Below are 25,147 nucleotides of genomic sequence, written 5' to 3'. Positions count from 1 at the left end.
TCACGATAACACCCACCCGTAGCACACGCTCCAGCAGGTATTTCTCACTGGTCATCCCCAAAGCCAACACCTCCTTTGGCCGTCTGTCCTTCCAGTTCTCTGCTGCCAATGACTGGAACGAATTACAAAAATGGCTGAAGCTGGAGACTTATATTTCCCTCACTAACTTTAAACATCAGCTATCTGAGCAGCTAACCGATCGCTGCAGCTGTACATAGCCCATCTGTAAATAGCCCATCCAATCTACCTACCTCATCCCCATATTGTTTTTATTTACTTTTCTGCTCTTTTGCACACCAGTATTTCTACTTGCACATCATCATCTGCACATCTATCACTCCAGTGTTAATTGCTAAATTGTAATTACTTCGCTACTATGGCCTATTTATTGCCTCACCTCCTCACGCCATTTGCACACACTGTATATAGACTTAATTTTTTTCTATTGTGTTATAGACTGTACGCTTGTTTATTCCATGTGTAACTGTGTTGTTGTTTGTGTCGCACTGCTTTGCCAGGTTGCAGTTGTACATGGAACTTGTTCTCAACTAGCCTACCTGGTTAAATAAAGGTGAAATAAAAAATTAATAAAAAAATGTCAGTTATGGTGAATCAGCGATTCTGACAGGGAGGTGAATCAGAACAAAAACCTATCTAATAACAACAATGATCTGTTGACTTCCAGTGTGACTCAGACTTGTGTTGTAAGTAAACTATGCCTCTGCAAACAATGCTGTTGTGTATCATACCGGAGAATCCTGCTACATCAGAAGATTAGCTGGCCAGATTAGCTGAACTAGTCTGATTTCCATGTGTGCATTGTGAGACTTGTGTGTGTAAAGACTGTTGTCTGTCTTGGGGTGTTTTCAGGTTTGGTTCTGTCAAAAAGGCTTATTCCACAGCCCTCATCCTGTCTCCCCGTCACCCCCCTTTCCCTCAGGATTAAACCCCCGGCACGGCGCCAATCTATGGGTCACTTGTCCCCTCAGCATCCCATCAACCCCAAACCTCCAGCCCCCACTTTAACACCATCCACCTCCCGGGATGGCAGGTCTGCACGTGTCTGTCGTTAACTCCTCAAGCCCTGCGGCTGTCGTTTGTTTCAGTCCGAGGAGTCATTCTGATCTGAAAGCGGCACTTGTGGAGGAGTGGCTGGAGAGGACCTGAGCAGAGACCAATAAATAGCCTCAGCTCCTGCCTCCTGTTCTGACAGCCGTTGAGACTGCTGAGAGGGGCTGATTAAAAACAGATGTCTGGACGGACACCTGCTACACTGAGGTGATTGTGTGAATGGAGACACACAGGAATTAGAGCCATGACATGTCTCTTTATGAAAATACCACAGTATCTCTGTTAGAGGGTTTGGAGGGATAAGAATGTGTTGCCTTGTCTCATTCAAAGCTTTGGGGAGAAAGTCAAAATATATGTCCAATATGATTGGTTTTAACCAGTCCGTTAACATTTCAGTGTCACAACGAATTTAGCATTACAGCATAGTAGACTTGCAATCGTGTAAGACTTCTGTAAGGGACCTAGATTCCAAACTATTACATCATCTCTGTTGACCGTACATTCACGTTATTAAATATGTTAACACAGCAATAAAACATCTGAAGAACATAGTACACATTCCAACTCTGAAAAACACTGAGTGAATAAAATCACATTTCAACTTTTTCCTGCATGTTGTTCGTGTTAGAGTTGAAGTAAAAAATGCAGAGGAAGCATTTCTTTCGCTTTCAGTGGATGATCGCAAATTCCAGCCAGAGAGAGAGCTGCTTCTCACTGTTATCTAGGTGACCTTGGAGTTAAGGAATAACAGTGTAGCTGGGCCAGAAGCCTGGGGAGAGAGGTATGCAAGGGATCGGCCAAATGTTGCAAACATTGAAGTCTTTCACAAGTCTCTGAGGGAAGGGAGAAGATATACTCACTGGTATGAGTCACTCAATGAGTTTTATGGATTGTGATTCTGAATGTGACAGGTGGTAACCCATGGAGCTTCCAAAGAAAATATACAGACCCTGGCCTGTGTGGTCTAGAGGTTAGTGCCTTAGACCATGCCACACAAGTCTGCATGGGTTTGAATCCAACCTATGCCCGTTATCAAATACTTTTGTATTATATTTTGGTAAAAATTTGTCATGAACTACTCCAGTAAGCCTACCTGTTGATTACCAAGTGGCTGTCCACAGTGTTTATTTTGCCACCAAAACAAACCAGAAGGAATAGAGAGAGTTACTATCACAATGTGTCCACCACGCAACTGTGTTCAAGTCATTTTGTGTCCACCTGTAATGTGACCCCCCGCATCTGCGTCTAAGTAATTTCGTGTCCACCTTGCGACTGTGTCGGAACCATCCAGTGTATCACGTAACGTAGAGTGGCCTGGCCTGGCTGCGCACACAGCTCCAGACAGCTGTCCTAACATGGCGGCTGTAATCTCTCACACTGAGGACCAGGCCAGCCGTGGCCAGCCATGTCACAGGTCAGCTCCCTCATTGGGAGAAGGGTGTGTGTGTGTGTGTGTGTGTGTGTTTGTCTGCATGTGTGTGTTTGCATGAGACTGTGTGGGAAGGGAGAGGAGTGGTTAAGCGTGCTCGTCCAACACCAAGAGGAGAGGATGGGGCCGTGGGCAGCCATCTCATCTCCCTTGGATCTAGGTCTTTAAAGTCCGGATGAGTAGAGGAGGAAATTAAACCCCTCAGGTTTTGTTAGGAATCAGAGAGCGAGAGAGAAATTGAGTGCGAGTCATTCGGTACAGGGTTATCCACTTCCACTGTGCACAGAGAGGTATCTTCCTGACCGCTGTTTAACCTTGAAAAAAGCCCTCCTGTGAAATCTCAACCCAAAGTGAGATTACAAAGTATGTGCTTGCCGCTTCGCTATCCCGCACCGTAGCCACGGTTGTTGCTCTTCTTGTCCGGACAACGATGTGACAACAGTAGCGTGGGAGAGAATGGCCTTAGTGGCTTTTACATTTACATTTTACATTTTAGTCATTTAGCAGACGCTCTTATCCAGAGCGACTTACAGTAGTGAATGCATACATTTCATAGTTTTTTTGTGTGTTTTTTTTCCTGTGCTGGCCCCCCGTGGGAATCGAACCCACAACCCTGGTGTTGCAAACACCATGCTCTACCAACTGAGCTACAGGGAAGGCTAGTGATTTTTCTAGTCTGCACTGCTTTTCACAACAACAGTAATGTCGGACTAAGGTAGAGTAATGACGTGATAGTTAATGAATGAGAGGGTTTGTGGTAGGGATGCACGATATAAAATCGGTAAGCATATCTGAATTGGACGATATTAGCTAAAAATGCCAACATCGGCCCGATGTCTAGTTTAACGCCGATGTCAAAGCTGACGTGCATACCTATATAACGTAGGTATATGAAGTAATGACGCCACGAAAAAGACAGTGCGGCACGTGCAACACAGAATTCCTAACCTAGCCCACAATGTCTGCTATGTGGATCTATTATGAAGTTTCAAAGGAAGATAACAAAAAGGCTATAAGCAACGTTTGTGCTGCTATTACTTCCTGAGGAGGGGAGAAAGTGAAATCTTTCAATCCCACAAACCTAATTACTAATTTGAAAGTGCATCGCCCCCAAACGATCAACGACTACAAACGATCAACGACTAACAAAAGCAGTAAAAAACGAAGTGCACACTTCCAAAAACTAAACAAGTTCAAGTCGAGCAGTCATTTGAAAGAGTAAGAACATTTCAGCGAGACAACTCAAAAGGTGAAATCCATTAACGCCAAGATAATGGAATTCATTGCTCTTGACAACCAACCGTTCTCCGTCGTGGATGATGTTGGCTTTCGCCGACTGGTCGAGCACCTCGAGCCCCGGTACACACTACCAAGTAGGCGCAATTTTTCAGATGTTGCCCTACCGGAGTTACACAGTATTGTTGAAACGCACATCCATGAGCTACTTGCTATGGGCGTCACTGCTATTAGATTCACGACTGACATTTGGACCAGCAATGTTAGCCCCGTGAGCATGTGGAGTCTGACAGCACAGTGGGTCGACGAGGATTTCGTGCTGAGGAAAGCCGTATTGTGTGCTCAAGAATGTGCTGGTTCTCATACCGCTGCTGCCATTTCAATGGCATTTGAGAAAATGTTTGAAACATGAACACACTCCTAGGTCCATTCGAACAATGGACTCGAGAACTAAGCTCATCAACTACATCTGCAGCAGATGTGATACCTTCTGTCATGGAATTGAAATGCCTGCTCAACAAAACTGCCGACACAGACCATGGGATTAAAACTTGCAAAACTACTGTACTAGAGGCTGTGAACAAGCGATTCAGTGACATTCTCTCTGAGCCTCTTTACTGTATCGCTAACATGCTCAATGCTACTTCAATGCAGACAAGGTTTACGTGAAATGTTACAGACGCAGCTGGACAAGATGGAAACGGACACAGTGATCAGTGCGCACCGTGGAAGAGGACCCACAACAGAAGAGGCCAAGGACAGACAGAGCTGGAAGTTCACTGCTTGACATGTATGCTGAAATCCTGGTTGAGAATGAAACAACTGAACATATGAATAACGAAACAGCAAGTAAGTGAAATAAATAGATTATGTTTTAATGGTAATGGAGACATATGTAAATGCCATCAAAACAACTTTGTGGTCAGTATGTGTGTGTGTTTCAACTATTTAACTGTACTAGAATGCATAAAAGGCCACAAAAATTTTTAATATTGGTTATCGGTACAAGGTTTTTTGGCAAGGAATATATCGGTATTAGACAAAAATTGCCTCTTTTAGCTCTAATTAATATGTAGGAGTGGTAGCTCATTAGAATATTTTGGGGCGTGGTTTATGGACAGCTCTTTTTGTGCAACCATGAGGGAGCGTGTCATTCCAGTTTATGTAACCTGTTGTGTTACGCTATTAAATAGTATATATGATTATGGCTAGTGATGGTGATTTGTGAAAGATTAATGTATGGCCTTGTGTTAATTGAGAATAGTTGATTAAGTCAGTAGTTCTTAATTTTCTCTTAAGTGACCCCTGACTGTTCCAGAGGTAACACACTTGATGTAATTAGTTAACAAACACAATAATAAAGACCTATGGAATTGTATATCATACAACAATACAAAACCCTGTATGGTTCTACCAAGAACCATAAAAAAGGGTTCTACATTGCCCCCAAAAAGGTTGTAACCATTTCTTGGTGATATATAGAACCTTTATGGTTCTTTATATAAACATTCAGGTTCCATTTAGAACCTTATAAGCATGGTTCTTAGTAGAAACGTTTTAAAAAAAGGTTCAGCTATGGTTGCAAGCCAAATAACCCTTATTTGGCACTATATGGATCCATTTGATTTTAGAGTGTACTAATAAGTAGAAACAAACACAACACACATATTTGTTGACTTGTCAAAGTTGTACTGAATCAGTTTGACAGATGCGCAACCGCAAGATTGTAGGGCCACAAGTGCATGAATAATTATTCCAATGGTGTAACAGCCAAATTTAACAAGAGTGCACCAAGCTACTCAGCCTGGTCTCATAGACCAGACGTAACACAGTTAATGTAAATCTGGGACACATCATATAATATGTTACATTTGGTATGGTTACATCAGACAGATGGTTACTTAAGGCAAAAACAAAAGTAGGGTGGTTAGTCCTGATGGATGTGTGGGCGTATAACGCGAATGTCTAGCAACCCAAAGGTTGTGAGTTTGAATCTCATCACAGACAACTTTTGAATTTTTTATAATTAGCAACTTCAACTACTTACCACTTTTGATCTAAACTCAGCAAAAAAAGAAACATACCTTTTTCAGGACCCTGTCTTTCAAAGATAATTCGTAAAAATCCAAATAGCTTCACAGATCTTCATTGTAAAAGGGTTTGAACACCGTTTACCATGCTTATTCAATGAACCATAAACAATCAATGAACATGCACCTGTGGAACGGTCGTTAAGACACTAACAGCTTTCAAATGGTAGGCAATTAAGGTCACAGTTATGAAAACTTAGGAAACTAAAGAGGCCTTTCTACTGACTCTGAAAAACACCAAAACAAAGATTCCCAGGGTCCCTGCTCCTCTGCGTGAACGTGCCTTAGGCATGCTGCAAGGAGGCATGAGGACTGCAGATGTGGCCAGAATAAATTGCAATGTCCGTACTGTGAGACGCCTAAGACAGCGCTACAGGGAGACAGGACGGACAGCTGATCCTGGATCTCAATCCCATTGAGCACGTCTGGGACCTGTTGGATCGGAGGGGGAAGGCTAGGGCCATTCCCCTCAGAAATGTCCAGGAACTTGCAGGTGCCTTGGTGGAAGAGTGGGGTAACATCTCACAGCAAGAACTGGCTAATCTGGTGCAGTCCATGAAGAGGAGATGCACTGCAGTACTTAATGCAGCTGGTGGCCACACCAGATACTGACTGTTACTTTTGATTTTGCCCCCCCCCCCCTTTGTTCAAGGACACATTATTCCCTTTCTGTTAGTCACATGTCTGCGGAACTTGTTCAGTTTATCTCTCAGTTGTTGAATCTTATGTTCATACAAATATTTACACACGTTAAGTTTGCTGAAAATAAAACACAGTTGACAGTGAGAGGATGTCTTTTTTTGCTGAGTTTACTTTGCAACTACTTAGCATGTTAGCTAACCCTTCCCCTAACCCTAGCTAACCCTAACCTTAAGGTTCAAACTCACAACCTGTGGGTTGCTAGACGTTCGCGTTATACGCCTACACATCCACACCGAACAACCACCCTACTTTGATTTTGCCTTAAGTAACCGTACCAAACGTATCATAACATACTAATATCGCTTTCCAGATATACATGTACTATGTTACGTCTAGTCTATGAGACCAGGCTGGGCACCTACTACCATACCCCGTTCAAAAGCACTTAAATATGTTGCCTTGCACATTCACCCGCTGAGGCAAGGCTTAAAAATCATTCTTTAACCGGTCTCCTCCTCTTAATCTACACTGATTTAAGTGGATTTAACTGATGACATCAATAAGGGATCATAGTTTTCACCTGGTCAGTCTGTCATGGAAAGAGTAGGAGTTCCTAATGTTTTGTACACAGTGTTTAGCAATTCAATATCAGTCCGCATGATGACGATCTCACGTCTCTTGCGGTCATAAAGGTATTGAGAATCTCCAGCGCACCACAATATTAATACCGTAGCCTGCATTTGCATGAATATGATTAATACAAAACCAAACTAGAACGTCAGAAAATTGCTTGTTCCAGCTTTATTATAAAACTCAAGTGCCAACTTTTTCCAACATCCGATTCCGCCCCCGTGTGAGCACCTGATAACCCACCATTCCTTGTCTTGGTTCAAGTGTGCACCACGGTTCAGATAAAATAACATTAGAATGTTACAAACTATTGCTAAATGAGCGCATTCATAGATTCTACCGTATTCGCATAACATGCAAGTTTCAAGAGGTACAGTGCACGGCCGCATGTTTGAATTGATCTAAGAATGCGAAAAAACGCGCACAAAACATATGAAAGAGAATAAATAGCCTACCTTTGTTCAAACTGCGAAGACGAACGTTTATTGGTGCCTTTGTCAGAATGTGATTATTTGCATTTCCATGAAGAATTCAGATAGGTGAGAAAGAGCCATGATTTCGGACAATCCTCTTCCATGCAACTTCAGTGAGTTCTTACGTTATTTCATTTACATACGAGCTCCACTCTCTCGACTCCAACAGGCACCTACATGAAAACTGAGCCTCTCAAGCTGTAACATCATGAGTCTTCAAAATAATTTTAACTCCACCCATTTCAAAGCTGAATTTACCTGTATGACTGCAATATCTGAAAATGTGTTTCCTTTCCTATTTTAAGTTAATATATATGCAATGTAGGGTTAAATGTAAAAGTTGTAGTGCATTTGAGGTATAAAAAGGTTTCTGAAGTTTCCACTTTGACATTTCAGACTTGATTTTCCCTTATGAAAAATGTCCATTAATTATAATTCACATTTCCTGTTGCTGCAGGATTATCTTTCTGTTGTAGCAAACTGGCTCAAATTAAGATCTTACATCTGTAGATAGGCAACTAGCCTCATGTTGCTGAAATATATATTAGGCTTCGCTCTCTCTCTCTCTCACTCACTCACCCCTTCACCCCCTCACTCAATGACACACACACACACCTGTCCCAGTATTGTAACATTAACCCTAAAATAAAAACAAAGGCCAACTACTTCTAAAAATAAGCGACTAAAACTAAGTGCTCAGATGCATATGATTTCCAGTGGATCAACATTGCTGCTCAGGGGTTGAGTAGAGCTGAAGATGGGACTAAAAACAAACAAAATATAACTATTGTAAACTATACTGTGTCCGTAAATGTATATAGTATGGACAGTGCATTCGGAAAGTATTCAGACCCCTTGACTTTTTCAAGCCTTATTCTAAACTTGATTCAATAGTTTTTTCCCCCCCTCTTCAATTTACGCACAATACCCCATAATGACAAAGCAAAAACAGGTTGTTAGAAATGTTTGCAAATGTATTAAAAATAAAAAACAGAAATATCACATTTACATAAGTATTCATAGCCTTTACTCAGTACTTTGTTGAAGCACCTTTGGCAGTGATTACAGCGGCGAGTCTTCTTGGGTATGATGCTACCAAGCTTGGCACACCTGTATTTGGGGAGTTTCTCCCATTCTTCTCTGCAGATCTTCTCAAGTTCTCTCAGGTTGGATGGGAAGCGTTGCAGCAATGCTATTTTCAGGTCTCTCCAGAGATGTTCAATTGGGTTCAAGTCCGGGGTCTGGCAAGGCCACTCAAGGACATTCAGAGACTTGTTCCGAAGCCACTCCTGCATTGTCTTAGCTGTGTGCTTAGGGTTGTTGTCCTGTTGGAAGGTGAACCTTCACCCCAGTCTGAAATCCTGAGCGCTCTGGAGCAGGTTTTCATCAAGGATCTCTCTGTACTTTGCTCCATTCATCTTTCCCTCGATCCTGACTCGTCTCCCAGTCCCAGCCGCTGAAAAACATCCCCACAACATGATGCTGCCACCACCATACTTCACCGTAGGGATGGCGCAAGGTTTCCTCCAGACGTGACGCTTGGAATCTTGGAATTCAGGCCAAAGAGTTCAATCTTGGTTTCATCAGCCCAGAGAATCTTGTTTCTCATGGTCTGAGAGTCTTTTGGTGCCTTTTGGCAAACTCCAAGCAGGCTGTCATGTGCCTTTTACTGAGGAGTGGCTTCTGTCTGGCCACTTGACCATAAAGGCCTGATTGGTGGAGTGCTGCAGAGATGGTTGTCCTTCTGGAAGTTTCTCCCATCTCCGCAGAGGAACTCTGGAGCTCTGTCAGAGTGACCATCGGTTTCTTGGGCACCTCCCTCACCAAGGCCCTTTTCTCCTGATTGCTCTGTTTGGCTGGATGGCCAGCTCTAGGAAGAGTCTTGGTGGTTCCAAACTTTTTCCATTTAAGAATGATGGAGGCCACTGTGTTCTTGGGGACCTTCAATGCTGCAGAAATCTTTTAGTACCCGTCCCAAGATCTGTGTCTTGACAAAATCCTGTCTCGGAGCTCTACGGACAATTCCTTCAACCTCATGGCTTGTTTGTTTTGCTCTGACATGCACTTTCAACTGTGGGACCTTATATAAACACGTGTTTGCCTTTCCAAATCATGTCCAATCAATTGAATTTACCACAGGTGGACTCCAATGAAGTTGTAGAAACATCTCAAGGACGATCAATGGAAAGAGGATGCACCTGAGCTCAATTTCGAGTCTCATAGCAAAGTGTCCGAATACCTATGTAAATAAGGTATTTCTGTTTTTAATATTTTATACATTTTCTAACATTTCTTAAAACCTATTTTCCCTTTGTCATTATGGGGTATTGTGTGTAGATTGATGAGGAAAAACATGTATTTAATACATTTTAGAATAAGGCTGTAACGTAACAAAATGTGGTAAAAGTCAAGGGGTCTGAATATTTCCCGAATGCACTGTTTAAGCTGGAAGTAGAAGCCTAAGAGTTGTTGTCCATTAGTTTACTCCAATTAGGGGAGCGATGGTAGAGTTAGGGGAAAATAATAAAGGAAAATATATTAAAAAATATATACAGTATAAATATTATATATACAGTACCAGTCAAAAGTTTGGACAAACTTACTCATTCAAGTGTTTTTCTTGATATGTATTATTTTCTACATTGTAGAATTGTAGTGAAGAAAAACTATGAAATAACACATATGGAATCATGTAGTAACCAAAAAAGTGTTAGAAAATATATTTTGATTTGTTTATTTGAATTTATTCAAAGTAGCCACCCTTTGCCTTGATGACAGCTTTGCACACTCTTGGCATTCTCTCAAACAGCTTTATGAGGTAGTCACCTGGAATGCATTTCAATTAACTAGTATGGGCTATGTGGGACGGTAGCGTCCCACCTGCGGGACACAGCCAGTGAAATAGCAGGGCGGCAAATTCAAAACAGCAAAAATCTCATAATTCAAATTTCTCAAACATACAACTATTTTACACCATTTTAAAGATACACTTCTTCTTAACTAATTATTATACTTACTCAGCTGCATCTAGATGTAAGAGGTTAATCCAACCACATTGTCCAATTTCAAAAAGGCTTTACGGCGAAAGCAAAACATTAGATTATGTTAGGACAGCGCCTAAAAAATAAAAGCCACACAGCCATTTTCCAAGCAAGGACAGGCGTCACAAAAAAAACAGAAATACAGCTAAAATTAAGCACTAACCTTTGATGATCTTCATCAGATGGCACTCGTAGGACTTCATGTTACACAATACATATATGTTTTTCTCGATAAAGTTCATATTTATATCCAAAAACCCCATTTTACATTGGCCCGTAATGTTCAGAAATGCTTTTCCTCCGAAAACTTCCAGTGAATGAGCACATACATTTATAGAAATACTCATCATAAACGTTGAGAAAATATTAAACTGTTATTCAAAGAATTATAGATAAACATGTCCTTAATGCAACCGCTGTGACATTTCAAAAAAGCTTCATGGGGAAAGCACACTTTGCAATAATCTGAGTACAGCGTTCAAAAAACAACATCAGGCAATACAGATACCCGCCATTTTGGAGTCATCTAAAATCATAAATAGCATTATAAATATTCACTTACCTTTGATGATCTTCATCAGAATGCACTCCTAGGAATCCCAGGTCCACAATAAATGTTGTTTTGTTCGATAAAGTCTATCATTTATGTCCTTTTTGTTAGCGCGTTCAGTAAGCTAGTCCAAATGTAGAAAGCGCGCAGAAAACTTCACGACGAAAAGTCAAAAAAAGTTATATTTACGTTCATAGAAACATGTCTAGTTCTGTTATACTCACAGACATCATTCAAACAGTTTTAGAAACTTCAGAGTGTTTTCTATCCAAATCTACTAATAATATGCATATCCTACGTTCTGAGCCCGAGTAGTAGGCAGTTTAATTTGGGCACGTCATTCATCCGAATTTCCAAATACTGCCCCCTGTCATTAAAAAGTTAACAAGTGTGCTTTTTTAAAAGTTAATTTGTGGAATTTCTTTCCTTCTTAATGTGTTTGGGACAATCAGTTGTGTTGTGACAAGGTAGGGGTGGTATACAGAAGATAGCCCTATTTGGTAAAAGACCAAGTCCATATTATGGCAAGAACAGCTCCCGAGTGGCGCAGCGGTCTAAGGCACTGCATCTCAGGTGTCACTACTGGTTCGATTCCAGGCTGTGTCACAACCGGCTGTGACTGGGAGTCCCATAGGGTGACACACAATTGGTCCAGAATCGTTAGGTTTTGGCCGGGGTAGGCCGTCATTTTTCTCTTTAGTGACTTGCCTAGTTAAATAAAGTTTTAATAAAAAATAAAAAGCAAAGAGAAACGACAATCCATCACTACTTCAAGACATGAAAGTCAGTCAATCCGGAACATTTCAAAACTTTTAACATTTCTTCAAGTGCAGTCGCAAAAACCATCAAGCGCTATGATGAAACTGGCTCTCATGAGGACCACCACAGGAAAGGAAGACCCAGAGTTACCTCTGCTGCAGAGGATAAGTTCATTAGAGTAATCAGAAATGGCAGCTCAAACAAATGCTTCACAGAGTTCAAGTAACAGACACGTCTCATTATCAACTGTTCAGAGGAGACTGTGTGAATCAGTCCTTCATGGTCAAATTATGGCAAAGAAACCACTACTAAGGGACACCAATAATAAGAAGAGACTTTCTTGGGCCAAGAAACACGAGAGCAATGGACATTAGACTGGTGGAAATTTGTCCTTTGGTCTGATGAGTCCAAATTTGAGATTTTTGGTTGCAACCGCCGTGTCTTTGTGAGACGCAGAGTAGGTGAACGGATGATCTCTGCATGTGTGGTTCCAACCGTGAAGCATGGAGGAGGAGGTGTGATGGTCCTTTGCTGGTGACACTGTCAGGGATTTATTTATAATTCAAGGCACACTTAACCAGCATGGCTACCACAGCATTCTGCAGCGATACGCCATCCCATCTGGTTTGCGCTTAGTGGGACTATAATTTGTTTTTCAACAGGACAATGACCCAACACACCTCCAGGCTGTGTAAGGGCTATTTGACCAAGAAGGAAAGTGATGGAGTGCTGCATCAAATGACCTGGCCTTCACAATCACCCGACCTCAACCCAATTGAGATGGTTTGGGATGAGTTGAAGCTCAGAGTGAAGGAAATGCAGCCAACAAATGCTCAGCATATGTGGGAACACCTTCAAGACTGTTGGAAAAGTATTCCAGGTGATGCTGGTTGAGAGAATGCCAAGAGTGTGCAAAGCTGTCATCAAGGCAAAGGGTGGCTACTTTGAAGAATCTAAAATATATTTTGATTTGTTTAACACTTTTTTGGTTTAACACTTTTTTGGTTACTACATATGTGTTATTTCATAGTTTTGTCTTCACCATTATTCTACAATGTAGAAAATAGTAAAATTAAAGAAAAACCCTTGAATGAGTAGGTGTGTCCAAACTTTTGACTGGTACTGTATTTACAAAAAAATATATGGGGGACTGGAAATGATGCAGACAACTACATTGATGGAAGCCTCAATCTATCTCCAATATTAATGCTGTTCTCCCCCACCCCCCAAAAAAATTAACATTGCGCCTCAAATTGTTGAGGTTTGTTGTCTTGAATTGCAATGATTGCTGTCTCATAAAATCTTATTCATGGAGAATCAATCATAATGGGCAGAAAATGCAGAATGCATACCAACACGCATGCACACACACACACACGCACAGCCAGTACACCCTTATGACTTAGTGCCCGGCTCACATTTATCTCTATTGTTTTGACTATAAAGCCAGGTGACCACGCCCTTTTGTCTCCTCTGAACCAGAAACAGAGAGGCCAGGTGAACCAAAGGTCTGAGTTTCTACTGATCCTTCCCCCAAACCTTCTGCTCGGCCAAGTTGCCCCAAGGGTGATATGGCAACATACATTCTTCATTGTCTAATGCAGGGATGTCAAACCGCATTCGGTCATCACTGAGGTCTGGAGGGCCGCACTTAAAATGTTATATATTTCCTCGCCGTGAAAATGTGCAAAACATTTTCCTCTATCCACCGCGTTTGGAATTTTTGATACTATACAGTGCCTTGCCAAAGTATTCAGACTCCTTGGATTTCTTCACATTTCATTACAAACTGTTACAAAGTGGGATTAAAATTGAGTCCATACAGGTTAGAAACACCTTTGGCAGCAATTAGAGCTGTTAGTCTTCTTGGGTAAGTCTCTATGTGCTTTGCCTATTATTCTTTTAAAAACTCTTCAAGCTCTGTCAATGTTGGGGATCATGGCTAGAGATAAAGGTTCGAGTCTTGCCATATATTTCAAGCAGATTTAAGTCAAAAAAGTAACTTGGTAAGGAACATCCACTGTCTTCTTGGTAAGCAACTCCAGTGTAGATTTGGCCTTGTGTTTATTGTCCGGCTGAAAGGTGAATTCCTCTGCCAGTGTCTGGTGTAAAGCACACTGATTTTGGTTTTGCTCTAGGATTTTACCTGTGCTTAGCCCTATCCCGTTTCTTTTTTATCCTGAAAAACTCTCCAGTATGTGCCGATGTCAAGCATACCCATACCATGATGTTTGAAAATTAGGAGGCAGTTACTCAGTCATGTGTTGTGTTGGATTTGCTCCAAACATAGGGCTTTGCATTTAGGCCAAAAAGCACATTCCTTTGCCATGTTTTTCTTTTTCAGTATTACTTTAGTGTCTTGTTGCATACAAGATGCATGGTTTGGAATGTCTTTATTTTGTATATTATTGTTCTTCTTTTCACTCTGTCATTTAGGTCATTATTGTGGAGTGACTACAATGTTGTTGATCCATCCTAAGTTATCTCCCATCCCAACCATTGAACTCTGTAGCTGTTTTAAAGTCACCAATGGCCTCATGGTAACGTTCATTCCTGTCCTGCAACTCAGTTCAGAAGGATAATTGTATCTTTGAGGTGTCTGGGTGGTTTAATACATAACGCACAGCATAATTATTAAGACATTCAATGTCTGATTTGATATTGTTACCAATCTACCAATCACTTCCCTTTTTTATGAGGCTTTCGAAAAGCTCCCTGGTCTTTGTAGCTGAATCTGTGCTTGAAATGAATGCCAACCCCTATTATTTCACACATAGTGAGACCATGTACTTTTTATGTGATTTTTTAAGCCAATTTGTCAAAGTGGAAGATCTTTTTTTTATTCATAAAAATGTAAATAACTAAAATATAGTCATTGCACAAGTATTTTACTCCTGAACTAATTTAGGCTTGCCTAAAAAAAGGAGTTAAATACTTGTGCAATGACTATATTTTAGTTATTTACATTTTTATGAATAAAAAAAAGATCTTCCACTTTGACATTACAGAGTATGTTGTGTATATTGTTGACCACAAAATTACAATTAAATCCATTTTAATCCCACTTTGTAACACAATAAAATCTGAATACTTTTGAAGGCTGAGAATTGCCAGGGACCTCACGACAATAATGATCACTATACTTTGGTGCTGATACGATATGTATTGCGATTCTCACGAGTCTATACATTATGTATTGCGATTCAATACTGTGATTTTATTGAGATTCCACGGTCCAAACATATTGCTCACCATACAGTATGTCTGTAGCAGAGGGACAAGAGCGAGCCATGAGAAATAAAAGTGCTGAAAACAAATTGGCTCCCTATTTTAAAAGAACATGGAGAACAAGCTATGCAGGAAAGATACTCAAGTTTTGGTGCAGGTACAGCCAACTAGCACATAAAATAATATTGTGATATTGTCTAAATGATACAATACAATAGATTGCCAAAAATAATATTCTGATATGTAACTTTAGCGATTTTTTTCCCCCATCACTAATATATATATATACTGTATACAATTTCTCTTTACTCAAACACCCTGCAGGCCATATTGAATGAGCTTGCAGGTAAAATGTTGAACATTTTACTGCAGTGGGCTGAATCAGGGTCACAGAGTGTTCCTTGGTAGTCTTAAACAAATCTACTTTGAAACAAAAGTATACACCTCACACACATGGTTATGGACTTTAAAAAAGAAGACACCTGTACCATATCAGATATAGAGTTGAAATGTATTACATTTTGAGTTTGCATCCCAATATTACACTTTTTTAATATATATATATATATATATTTTATTTTTTTATTATACATCACAGAAGCCTGAAAAATGAAAAAGAAAATTGACATAGAAAAAATAGATTTTCGTCGTAAAAAAAAACTCTAATTATGGAATTATGACAAATATTACCCATGAGTCTAAAGAGTGTGCTTTTGGTCAATGACAGCAGGAAAGGGCTACCACACCTGGTCTAAAGACTCTCAGTCTGAGTCCCAAAGGGCTACCACACTCTCAGCCGTAGAATAATGCTTATTGAAATTCTCGATTATCGTAGATTTATCGGTGGTGACAGTGTTACCTAGCCTCAGTGCAGTGGGCAGCTGGGAAGAGGTGCTCCTTCTCTCCATGGACTTTACATTGCCCCAAAACTTTTTGGAATTAGTGCTGCAGGATGCACATTTCTGTTTGAAAAAGCTAGCCTTTGATTTCCTAACTGACTGTGTGTATTGGTTCCTGACTTCCCTGAAAAGTTGCATATCGCGGGGACTATTAAATGCTAGTGCAGTACGCCACAGGGTGTTTTGGTGCTGGTCAAGGGCAGTCAAGTCTGGAGTGAACCAAGGGCTATATCTGTTCTTAGTTCTACATTTGTTGAAACGGGCATGCTTATTTAAGATGGTGAGGAAAGCACTTTTAAAGAACAACCAGGCATCCTCTACTGACGGGAGGAGGTCAATATCCTTCCAGGATACCCGGGCCAGGTCGATTAGAAAGGCCTGCTCGCAGAAGTGTTTAAGGGAGCGTTTGACAGTGATGAGGGGTGGTTGTTTGACCGCGGACCCATAACAGACGCAGGCAATGAGGCAGTGATCGTTGAGATCCTGGTTGAAAACAGCAGAGGTATATTTAGAGGGCAATATGATATTTATGAGGGTGCCCATGTTTACGGATTTGGGGTTGTACCTGGTAGGTTCCTTGATAATTTATGTGAGATTGAGGGCATCTAGCTTAGATTATAGGACGGCCGGGGTGTTAAGCATATCCCAATTTAGGTCTCCTAGCAGTACAAACTCTGACGATAGATGGGGGGCAATCAATTCACATATGGTGTCCAGGGCACAGCTGGGATCTGAAGGGGGTCTATAACAGGCAGCAACAGTGAGGGACTTATTTCTGGAGAGATGGATCATTAAAAGTAGAAGCTCGAACTGTTTGGGCATAGACCTGGATAGTATGACAGAACTCTGCAGGCTCTCTCTACAGTAGATTGCAATTCCGCCCCCTTTAGCAGTTCTGTCTTGACGGAAAATGTTGTAATTGGGGATGGAAATTTCAGAATTTGTGGTGACCTTCCTAAGCCAGGATTCAGACACGGCTAGGACATCAGGGTTGGCGGAGTGTACTAAAGCATTGAATAAAGCGAATTTAGGGAGTAGGCTTCTGATGTTAACTCTGTTGGGAACAGAGAATAAAAGGAGCAGATTTCTGGGCGTGGTAGGATAGATTCAGGGCATAGTGTACAGACAAGGGTATGGTAGGGTGTGAGTACAGTGGGGGTAAACCTAGGCATTGAGTGATGATGAGAGAGGTTGTATCTCTGGAGGCGCAGGTTAAGCTAGGTGCGGTCTCCGTATGTGTGGGGGTGGGACAAGGGAGCTATCTGAGGCATGTTGAGCAGGACTAGGGGCTCTGCAGTAAAATAAAACAACGAGAGTTGCCTAAACAACAGTATACAAGGCATACTGACATTAGAGAGAGGCATAAAGCAATCACAGGTGTTGATTGGGAGAGCTAAGACAACAACGTGTGAGACAACAACGAGTAATTGGCGATAAATGGGCAGAGAGGATCAGTTAGCTACACATAGGGCCTGAGTTCGAGGCTGGGGCCGATAGATAAACAAAATGAAGTACCGTGTTAATGAACAGTCCAGCGAGCATCAGTTGTGTCACCGAGTGATCATAGGGTCCAATGAGCAGCAACAGATGAAACAGGGAGCCGTCTAAAGACTCTCAGCCTGAGTCCCAAAGGTCTACCACACCTGGTCTAAAGACTCTCAGTCTGAGTCCCAAAGGGCTACCACACCTGGTCTATCGCCCAAATTGTACCCTATTCCTTGTGACCAGGGACCATTTAGCATCACTTTAACTCTATACTTAAATCACTCTGTTTTTGTGTGTGAGCAGAGGATTCTGATGATGAATCTGTGGTTATTTAGCGGTCATTATTAATGAATGACCAACATGCAATAAGTAGCTAATGGTAGATGCAAAGTTTGTAGAGTTTGTGAAATATTGAATATGAATAGTGGGGGCCAGTTTCCCAGATACAGATACATTTTTAATTTTGGTGCAGACTAAGGAGAAAAAAAGGTGACAACATGATTTATGGAATGGACTTGTGGCAAAACAGGGAGCCTGTGGCAAAACAGGGAGAAATAGTGTTGCAAGTGGACTGTAACCTGACCCAAACAAGACAAATACAAATTACTTGTAACACCCCAGGTATAAAAGAGTAGTCTCACATTCATTGATAATTTGGACCAAAGAAGTTGATTAACTAGGAAAAGTGTCACAATAGATGCCAAGTGAAAGACTGGCAGTAAAGGTAGGAAGAGATGAGAGAGTGTGTGCTAGAATAGCAGTGGGTCGGATTCGGTCCCACGCTTTCACTGGTACATGTATTCTGGTGGCAGTGGCTTAGACCGCCAGTAGGAAACACAAGTAAAAAAATATGTAATGAAATATCTCCACTGTCACTAACCTGTTCGTCACTAACCTGTTCCCGGAGCCTCTCCTGGTGGCCCATGATGGCTGAGGCGTGGTGAGGGTACTTCTGTTTCAGGTGCTCCAGGAAGGCCTCCCTCTTCTTGTCCATGTCCGAGGGCTGCATGGCCAGGATCTCTCGGGAGCTGCGTGTCCCCCCTAACGTGTGCCTGCGGGGGACGTTGCGGCTGCTGTTACCTTTGGGGTCCTGGGCCCGGGTGGGGGTCCCATTCGGGGGGCCCTGCCTCCTGCTCAGGTGTTCGGAGTCCTCCGGGGAGGTCACCTTTAGGTTGCTTTTGGTTTGCTCTGGAGAGAGAGGGAGAGAGGCTGGGTCAACATACAGGTACTGTGGCACTATTCTTACAGTGTGTGGGTGTATGGTTTCTCCTGGGCCAAAAAGGGGCTTAGGAGGTGGGTGTGGCAGTGGGCAGGGAAGTGGCACCCAAGAATGTACTATGCAGGAACAAACAAATGTGTGAGTGTGAGTTTAAATTTTTTTATACATTTGCTAAAATTAAATTACATTTTTTTTTGCTTTGTCATTATGAGGTATTGTGTGTAAATTGATGAGGGAAAAAAACTATGTAATACATTTTAGAATAAGGCTGTAACTTAACAAAATGTGGAAAAAGTCAAGGGGTCTGAATACTTTCCGAATGCACTGTACATACTATACACATTTTACGGACACAGTATAGTTTACAATAGTTATATTTTGTTTGTTTTTAGTCCCATCTTCAGCTCTACTCAAGCTCTGAGCAGCAATGTTGATCCACTGGAAATCATATGCATCTGAGCACTTAGTTTTAGTCGCTATTTAGTAGCTTAGTTTTGGAAGTAGTTTTCCTTTTGTTTTTATTTTCTACAAACTGGGACAGTATTCTTTTACTGTTTATTCTCACACTGTGTGTGTGTGAGTGTGCATGTCCTTATGTGCATTGTCAAACCTTTAGGGCATACACATGACTATAAAACTATAGTCTAAGTCAGAGACCTAACCCTAAACACCAGTGGACCAGCCAGACTGGGAGGGGTTCAAACAGCAGAGGTTCAAACTGTAGAACCCAGTTCCTACATTTAAATATAAAAATTGATTTTATCAAACAAAACTATGCTCCATTTTATCTCTGGGGCCCTCAGGATGACAAATCAGAGCAAGATTACTGAATGTAAGTACATTATTTACCTTCAGAGGTGAATGTATCAAACCAGTTGCTGTGATAAACTTTTTTTTGTTGTGCACTCTCCTCAAACAATATTTTTTCATTGTAATCGCTACTGTAAATTGGACAGTGCAGTCAGATTAAAAATAATTTAATATTTCTGCCCATATAACACATGTCTATGTCCTGGGAAATGTTTTTGTTACTTACAACGTCATGCTAATCACATTCGCACTCTAGCTCAACCGTCCCGTGGGGGGGACACCGATCCTGTAGAGGCGAGACCAAAAATGATGTATCTGCAGATCAGACCTGGGTTCAAATACTATTTGAAATTAGGCCAAATGTTTTATCTGCCGTTTGATTGAGCTTGCCTGGGGCAATGGAACAAAATATTGGCAGAATATTCACCCTCGAACGATACATGTCCCGAATGGACATGTACTGACATAGCCAACCGCTCTTGTTTAGTACACACAGTTCCATCTGGGGCTCAAGCTGAAAAGATCATTAGTTCTCTACTCAATGACAGCATCAGCACAGAACTAAGCATCCAAGAAAATTATGAGAATCATTTTTCTGTTATATAATCATTTATCTGAGGGGAATTTTCAATAAATCTAGCCATAGGAAACAACCTTCAAGCTTCATTGTATGAATTATCATAAAATCATAAAGTGGCATATTGATATCTTCCAGGATAGGAAGCATCCAGTACTGCAGACTAGTCCCCATGTGTGTCCCAAATCACACGCTATTCCCTATATAATGCCCAACCCTGGTCCAAAGTAGTGCACTATAAAGGGAATAGGATACCATTCAAGATGCACCCCCCCATCTCATCACGTAGTCATGTTGTTGCTTATTTCAGTGATCAGAACTCCAGATTTCATGTGACAGAAACAATATCAGTGATGAAAACATCAAACTGAAGCAGCTGTTCACTTTAAACTCTCCCCACTTTCAAAAGCCTGAGCAAATATTCAAAATATGTCTAGGAGAGAGACAGAACGTTATCCAGAGAATTGGGAAATGAAATCATCACAGTGAACAGAAGTCGCTGACTACAAATCATTCGTACGTCAAAGTAAATATTTTCAGGAGGAAATGTTATTCCTTCCAGTAGCACATTAGGATGTTTGAAAAAACGGTGGCCATCTTGAGTTGGAATAACACCATTCTCTAAAGGGATGTCCTGTCTTCCTCTCAACTGTGAACTTTGATACATCATGAACTTCCAGGAAAAACAGAAACCATATGTCTAGTTAAAAACATAAATATTGAAAACCATTCAACTTCATTTTAACACATCAACATAGTGTTAACTACCCAATATATCAACGTGACATTCAATCTTAAAGAGGCAGTCCGGGATCTTATACACTTACAAATTCGTAACATATTGTACAAATTTAATTCGTAACATATCATAGGAATTGCAATTTAAAAAAAATGCATTGCAAGGATGTTGTAGTATATAATTGTGCACAATGATATACTGGCTGAAATTATACAAAAGCTCTGGAGCATCACTAAAGAGAGAATGAGAAACATTTCCTTTAGTTCAAGCTCTAAACACTCTATTATCTTGTTATAAATCAATCTGTTCCTTGGGACTGGGCCATAACACTACAAATCACTACTGTCAATTACTATTTCACTACTACAGTGTGCTATATAGGGAATATGCCATTTGGGATGCATCCAGTGTGTTTGTGACAGCGAGGGGCTTGCTGTGAGACTGAGAGCTATCCCATGGGGCCGTGTGCTGACACAGACTCTTTTTCCCGTGCTGTAATTCTTCCAGGCTGTTGGTTCTGCATAGGGCTGGGGCGTGGAGGATAAGAGAGGACGAGAGGACGAGAGGAGCGGTGGAGTGTGAAAACACAGGGCGAGAGTAATAAAGCATGCTGATCTGTTGGCTTGTTTCTCTAGACTGCAGGTACAGCCATAATGTGTACTTTTCAAAGGCTAATGGGGAAACATAAGGGTCTGGCTATGGCTAGGGAGGTTACCTCAGGATTTGTCTCTTTCTAGGTCAAGCACACAGCAGAGGAGATTAGAAAGCGGGCATTTCAACCGATACTTTTCACTGCTTCAGTTTAACGGGGCAATCTGGGATTGGTACATCAAAATCAAAGTGACAGGATGTTGTTGTTTGAATCCCAGATTGGCCTTTATGTCTTTTCTTTTCAATTATAAAATTCTTAAAAATAATTGTAAAGGGGTGCTTGATCAGCTCAACGGGGAAACAAGCAAAACCATTATTTTCTGTACATCTGTTCACAGGGTCTTGAAATGGGAGATTCCTCAGGCTTTACAGTGAGGCCATACCACGCAGGCATTGAAGAGACGAGGCTTCTCACAAAACACACTGACGGTGGTGACAAAAAGTCATGAATGTCGGGAATGCAGAGAAACGTCTACAAGATGCACTCTCTCCATAACACCAGCTCTCTCCATAACACCAGCTCTCTCCATAACACCAGCTCTCTCCATAACACTAGCTCTCTCCATAACACCAGCTCTCTACATAACACCAGCTCTCTCCATAACACCAGCTCTTTCCATAACACCAGCTCTCTCCATAACACCAGCTCTCTCCATAACACCAGCTCTCTACATAACACCAGCTCTCCCCATAACACCAGCTCTCTCCATAACACCAGCTCTCTCCATAACACCAGCTCTCTCCATAACACCAGCTCTCTCCATAACACCAGCTCTCTCATAACACCAGCTCTCCCCATAACACCAGCTCTCTCCATAACACCAGCTCTCTCCATAACACCAGCTCTCCCCATAACACCAGCTCTCTCCATAACACCAGCTCTCTCCATAACACCAGCTCTCTCCATAACACCAGCTCTCTCCATAACACCAGCTCTCTCATAACACCAGCTCTCTCCATAACACCAGCTCTCTCATAACACCAGCTCTCCCCATAACACCAGCTCTCTCCATAACACCAGCTCTCTCCATAACACCAGCTCTCCCCATAATACCAGCTCTCTCCATAACACCTACAGCACCATCTCCAAGCTCAACGGCAGTCATGTGAAAAGCGTCCAGCCACAGTATATCATCATTGCTGTGTTATGTTCCCTCCCTCACCAAACAAAAGCACATGGGTGTAACACGACTTTCAGTTCCAGCATTGTATTTCAGTCGCTCTGCTTCGCTCCCACACAGTAGTGTAACTTATCACATGGTGTTTTGGTCTGTCAATTACTGTCACCCAGTGTGACCACTTACTTCATCAATTGCTAACACACACATTACTATTTCTATGTCTAAAAATACATTAAAGTGTTCTGTTAATAAGTGCCTTACTAAAAGTCACATCCGAATGATGACTCATTGAACTTGAAACTCTTGTTTGAATGAACAGGAAATACTTCAGTGGAAGGGAAATGGCAATAACTATTTGGACTTGTTTAATTAACATCTGTGATAAAAGATGAAAGAAAACCATTACAACGGTATTTTGGAGACCTTTGTATTTCATTGACAGGATGTCGTCTCAGAGAAGAGATCTAAGAGTTTGACTCTACACACACCCACTCACATACAATCATCATATACGCTGCTGCTACTAAGCATTCAGACCCCTTGACTTCATTTTGTTACGTTACAGCCTTATTCTAAAATTGATGAAATCATTTATTTTTCTCATCAATCTACACACAATACCCCATCATTTGTTTTTTATTTTTTGATCCACTTTAGAATAAGGCTGTAACGTAACAAAATGTGGAGAAAGTCACCGGGTCTGAATACTTTCCGAATGCGCTGTATCTACCTCTATCGATCCAGTATCCCTGCACATTGTAAATATGGTACTGGAATTGACACGGCATATAGTATGCTTACTTACTTTATCGCGTTCCTCTTATTTCTTATTTTATATAATGTGTGTTCTATTCTACCTTGCTTTTTTTTGTCGTCCTATTGATTTCTGTGTTGTTGGAGTTAGAGCTTGCAAGAAAGGCATTTCACTGTACTTGTGACATTCAAACATGAACACCAATAGAACTGGTAACGTGCATTCACATGGATATATCCACCTACACAACTCACAGTAAAGTCTGTCTAGATCAGTTAAGCACTGTTAATGGGGGTGTAATGTAGGTAGGAACATACCAGCAAACCATGCCGCGGGACGGGTAATGAAAGATATCCCGCCGCCCTTACCCTTCCTCTAGTTGAGTGTTGCAACATGGCTGACATATTTACAGGCCTATTTTTAACTCCCAAATTACTTAGCTACTGTATCTACACAGAACACTACAAGAAACGTTAAATCAGCCAATTCTATTTCAGTTTCAGGTTCCTTACCTTCCACAAGACTTGAACATTCTAGAATAGAATAGAATACATCCTCCTCTCCTATCTCTTCAAGTCCTCCTCTCCCTTCTTCCATTTTATCAACAACCTGGGAGCGAGGAAAACGGTTCGGGAGAAATAGAAAAACAACACAGGCAACTGTTGACTTCCAAATTGCAGACAGGGCTCAAATGAAAAAGGGCCTAGAGATCCGCCCAGAACCACACCGGTGACCAGTAGGGATTTAGAAAACAAACTGCATTCTAGGACACACGAGGGACAGCAAGCACCTCTTCTCTGCCTCAGGCCAACCACTCACTGACTGCTTATTTGTGTAAGGTTGGATATGTGTGCATGTGTACGTGAGAGGGAGAGAGAGTTTGCATGTGTGTGCAAGTTGCCTCCTCTCTATAGCCATCTAAAATAGGTTACTGGCATCGTTCAGTGAAGAGAGTGGGCCCCAGCCCAACAGGTGTCTGACCCACTCTCTATCACACATACACGCACGCACACAGACACACACATGGCCCTCTCTGGTCTTTGTCACTACAGTATGTCTTATATGAGCTGACTCCTACTAAGCCATTCCCTCTGATCTCATAGGGAACCTGACAGTGACAGGCTTGTGTCCAAATGGTACCCTAATCCCTTTATAGTGCACTACTTTTGTCAAAAGAGAGATGTAACCAGGAATGTGTCCTACTTCTGGATTACAGCCAGTTTACATTCATCACACAAGGCTCTCAACTTATCTTTGCTCAGCTGCTTTTTAAGTGATCGGCTGCCATTATAAGTACAGTCATGAAAATGGTTTTGTAACATATGCCACACATATGCATAACCTAACAACGCTGACCTGCTCAAAAATCAAAAATAATTATTCTCCATATTTAGATTTGTCTAAATGTGTGAGTGTACTGTTGACTTGAAACATATATGTTTGCTATAAAGGATTGCAAACATATACACAACATTTTGGGACTTGTGTGTGTGCATGTGTGTCTGAGCACACAAAGCTGAGCCAGATAAAAGATCATGTCAAACAAGTGGAGAGAAGTGGAACTGCCACCCACTTACTCCCAGACAGCCATCAAACCGTTGACCCAGAATCCCTATAGCGTAGTATGGACACTGAGTGTACAAAACATTATGAACACCTTCCTCATATTGAGTTGCATCCCCCCTTTTGCCCTCAGAACAGCCTCAATTCGTCGGGACATGGACTCTTCAAGGTGTCGAAAGC

The 25,147-nt window shown here is 41.5% G+C and overlaps 1 protein-coding gene across 4 annotated transcripts in view; it reads right to left on the bottom strand.

Moving 5' to 3' along the window:
* Positions 1–25,147, bottom strand: part of LOC115154356 (sickle tail protein homolog) — a 188,806-nt gene that overhangs the window by 74,647 nt on the left and 89,012 nt on the right. For 3 of the 4 annotated variants that reach the window (XM_029700522.1, XM_029700533.1, XM_029700540.1), the window contains exon 1: positions 7,554–7,777. Coding sequence is in view for 1 of the 4 variants with exons in the window: in XM_029700514.1 (XP_029556374.1) it covers positions 18,414–18,721 (308 nt within the window). In the remaining 3 variants the exon portion in view is untranslated. Of the gene's footprint in view, positions 1–7,553; positions 7,778–18,413; positions 18,722–25,147 lie in introns of those variants that run through there. The other variant, XM_029700514.1, reaches the window with a different exon arrangement.

Source organism: Salmo trutta, chromosome 2, assembly GCF_901001165.1.
Source record: "Salmo trutta chromosome 2, fSalTru1.1, whole genome shotgun sequence".
NCBI lineage: Eukaryota > Metazoa > Chordata > Actinopteri > Salmoniformes > Salmonidae > Salmo > Salmo trutta.
The sequence above is the reverse complement of the archived record's forward strand: the minus strand, read 5'-3'. Positions and strand labels throughout refer to the sequence as shown.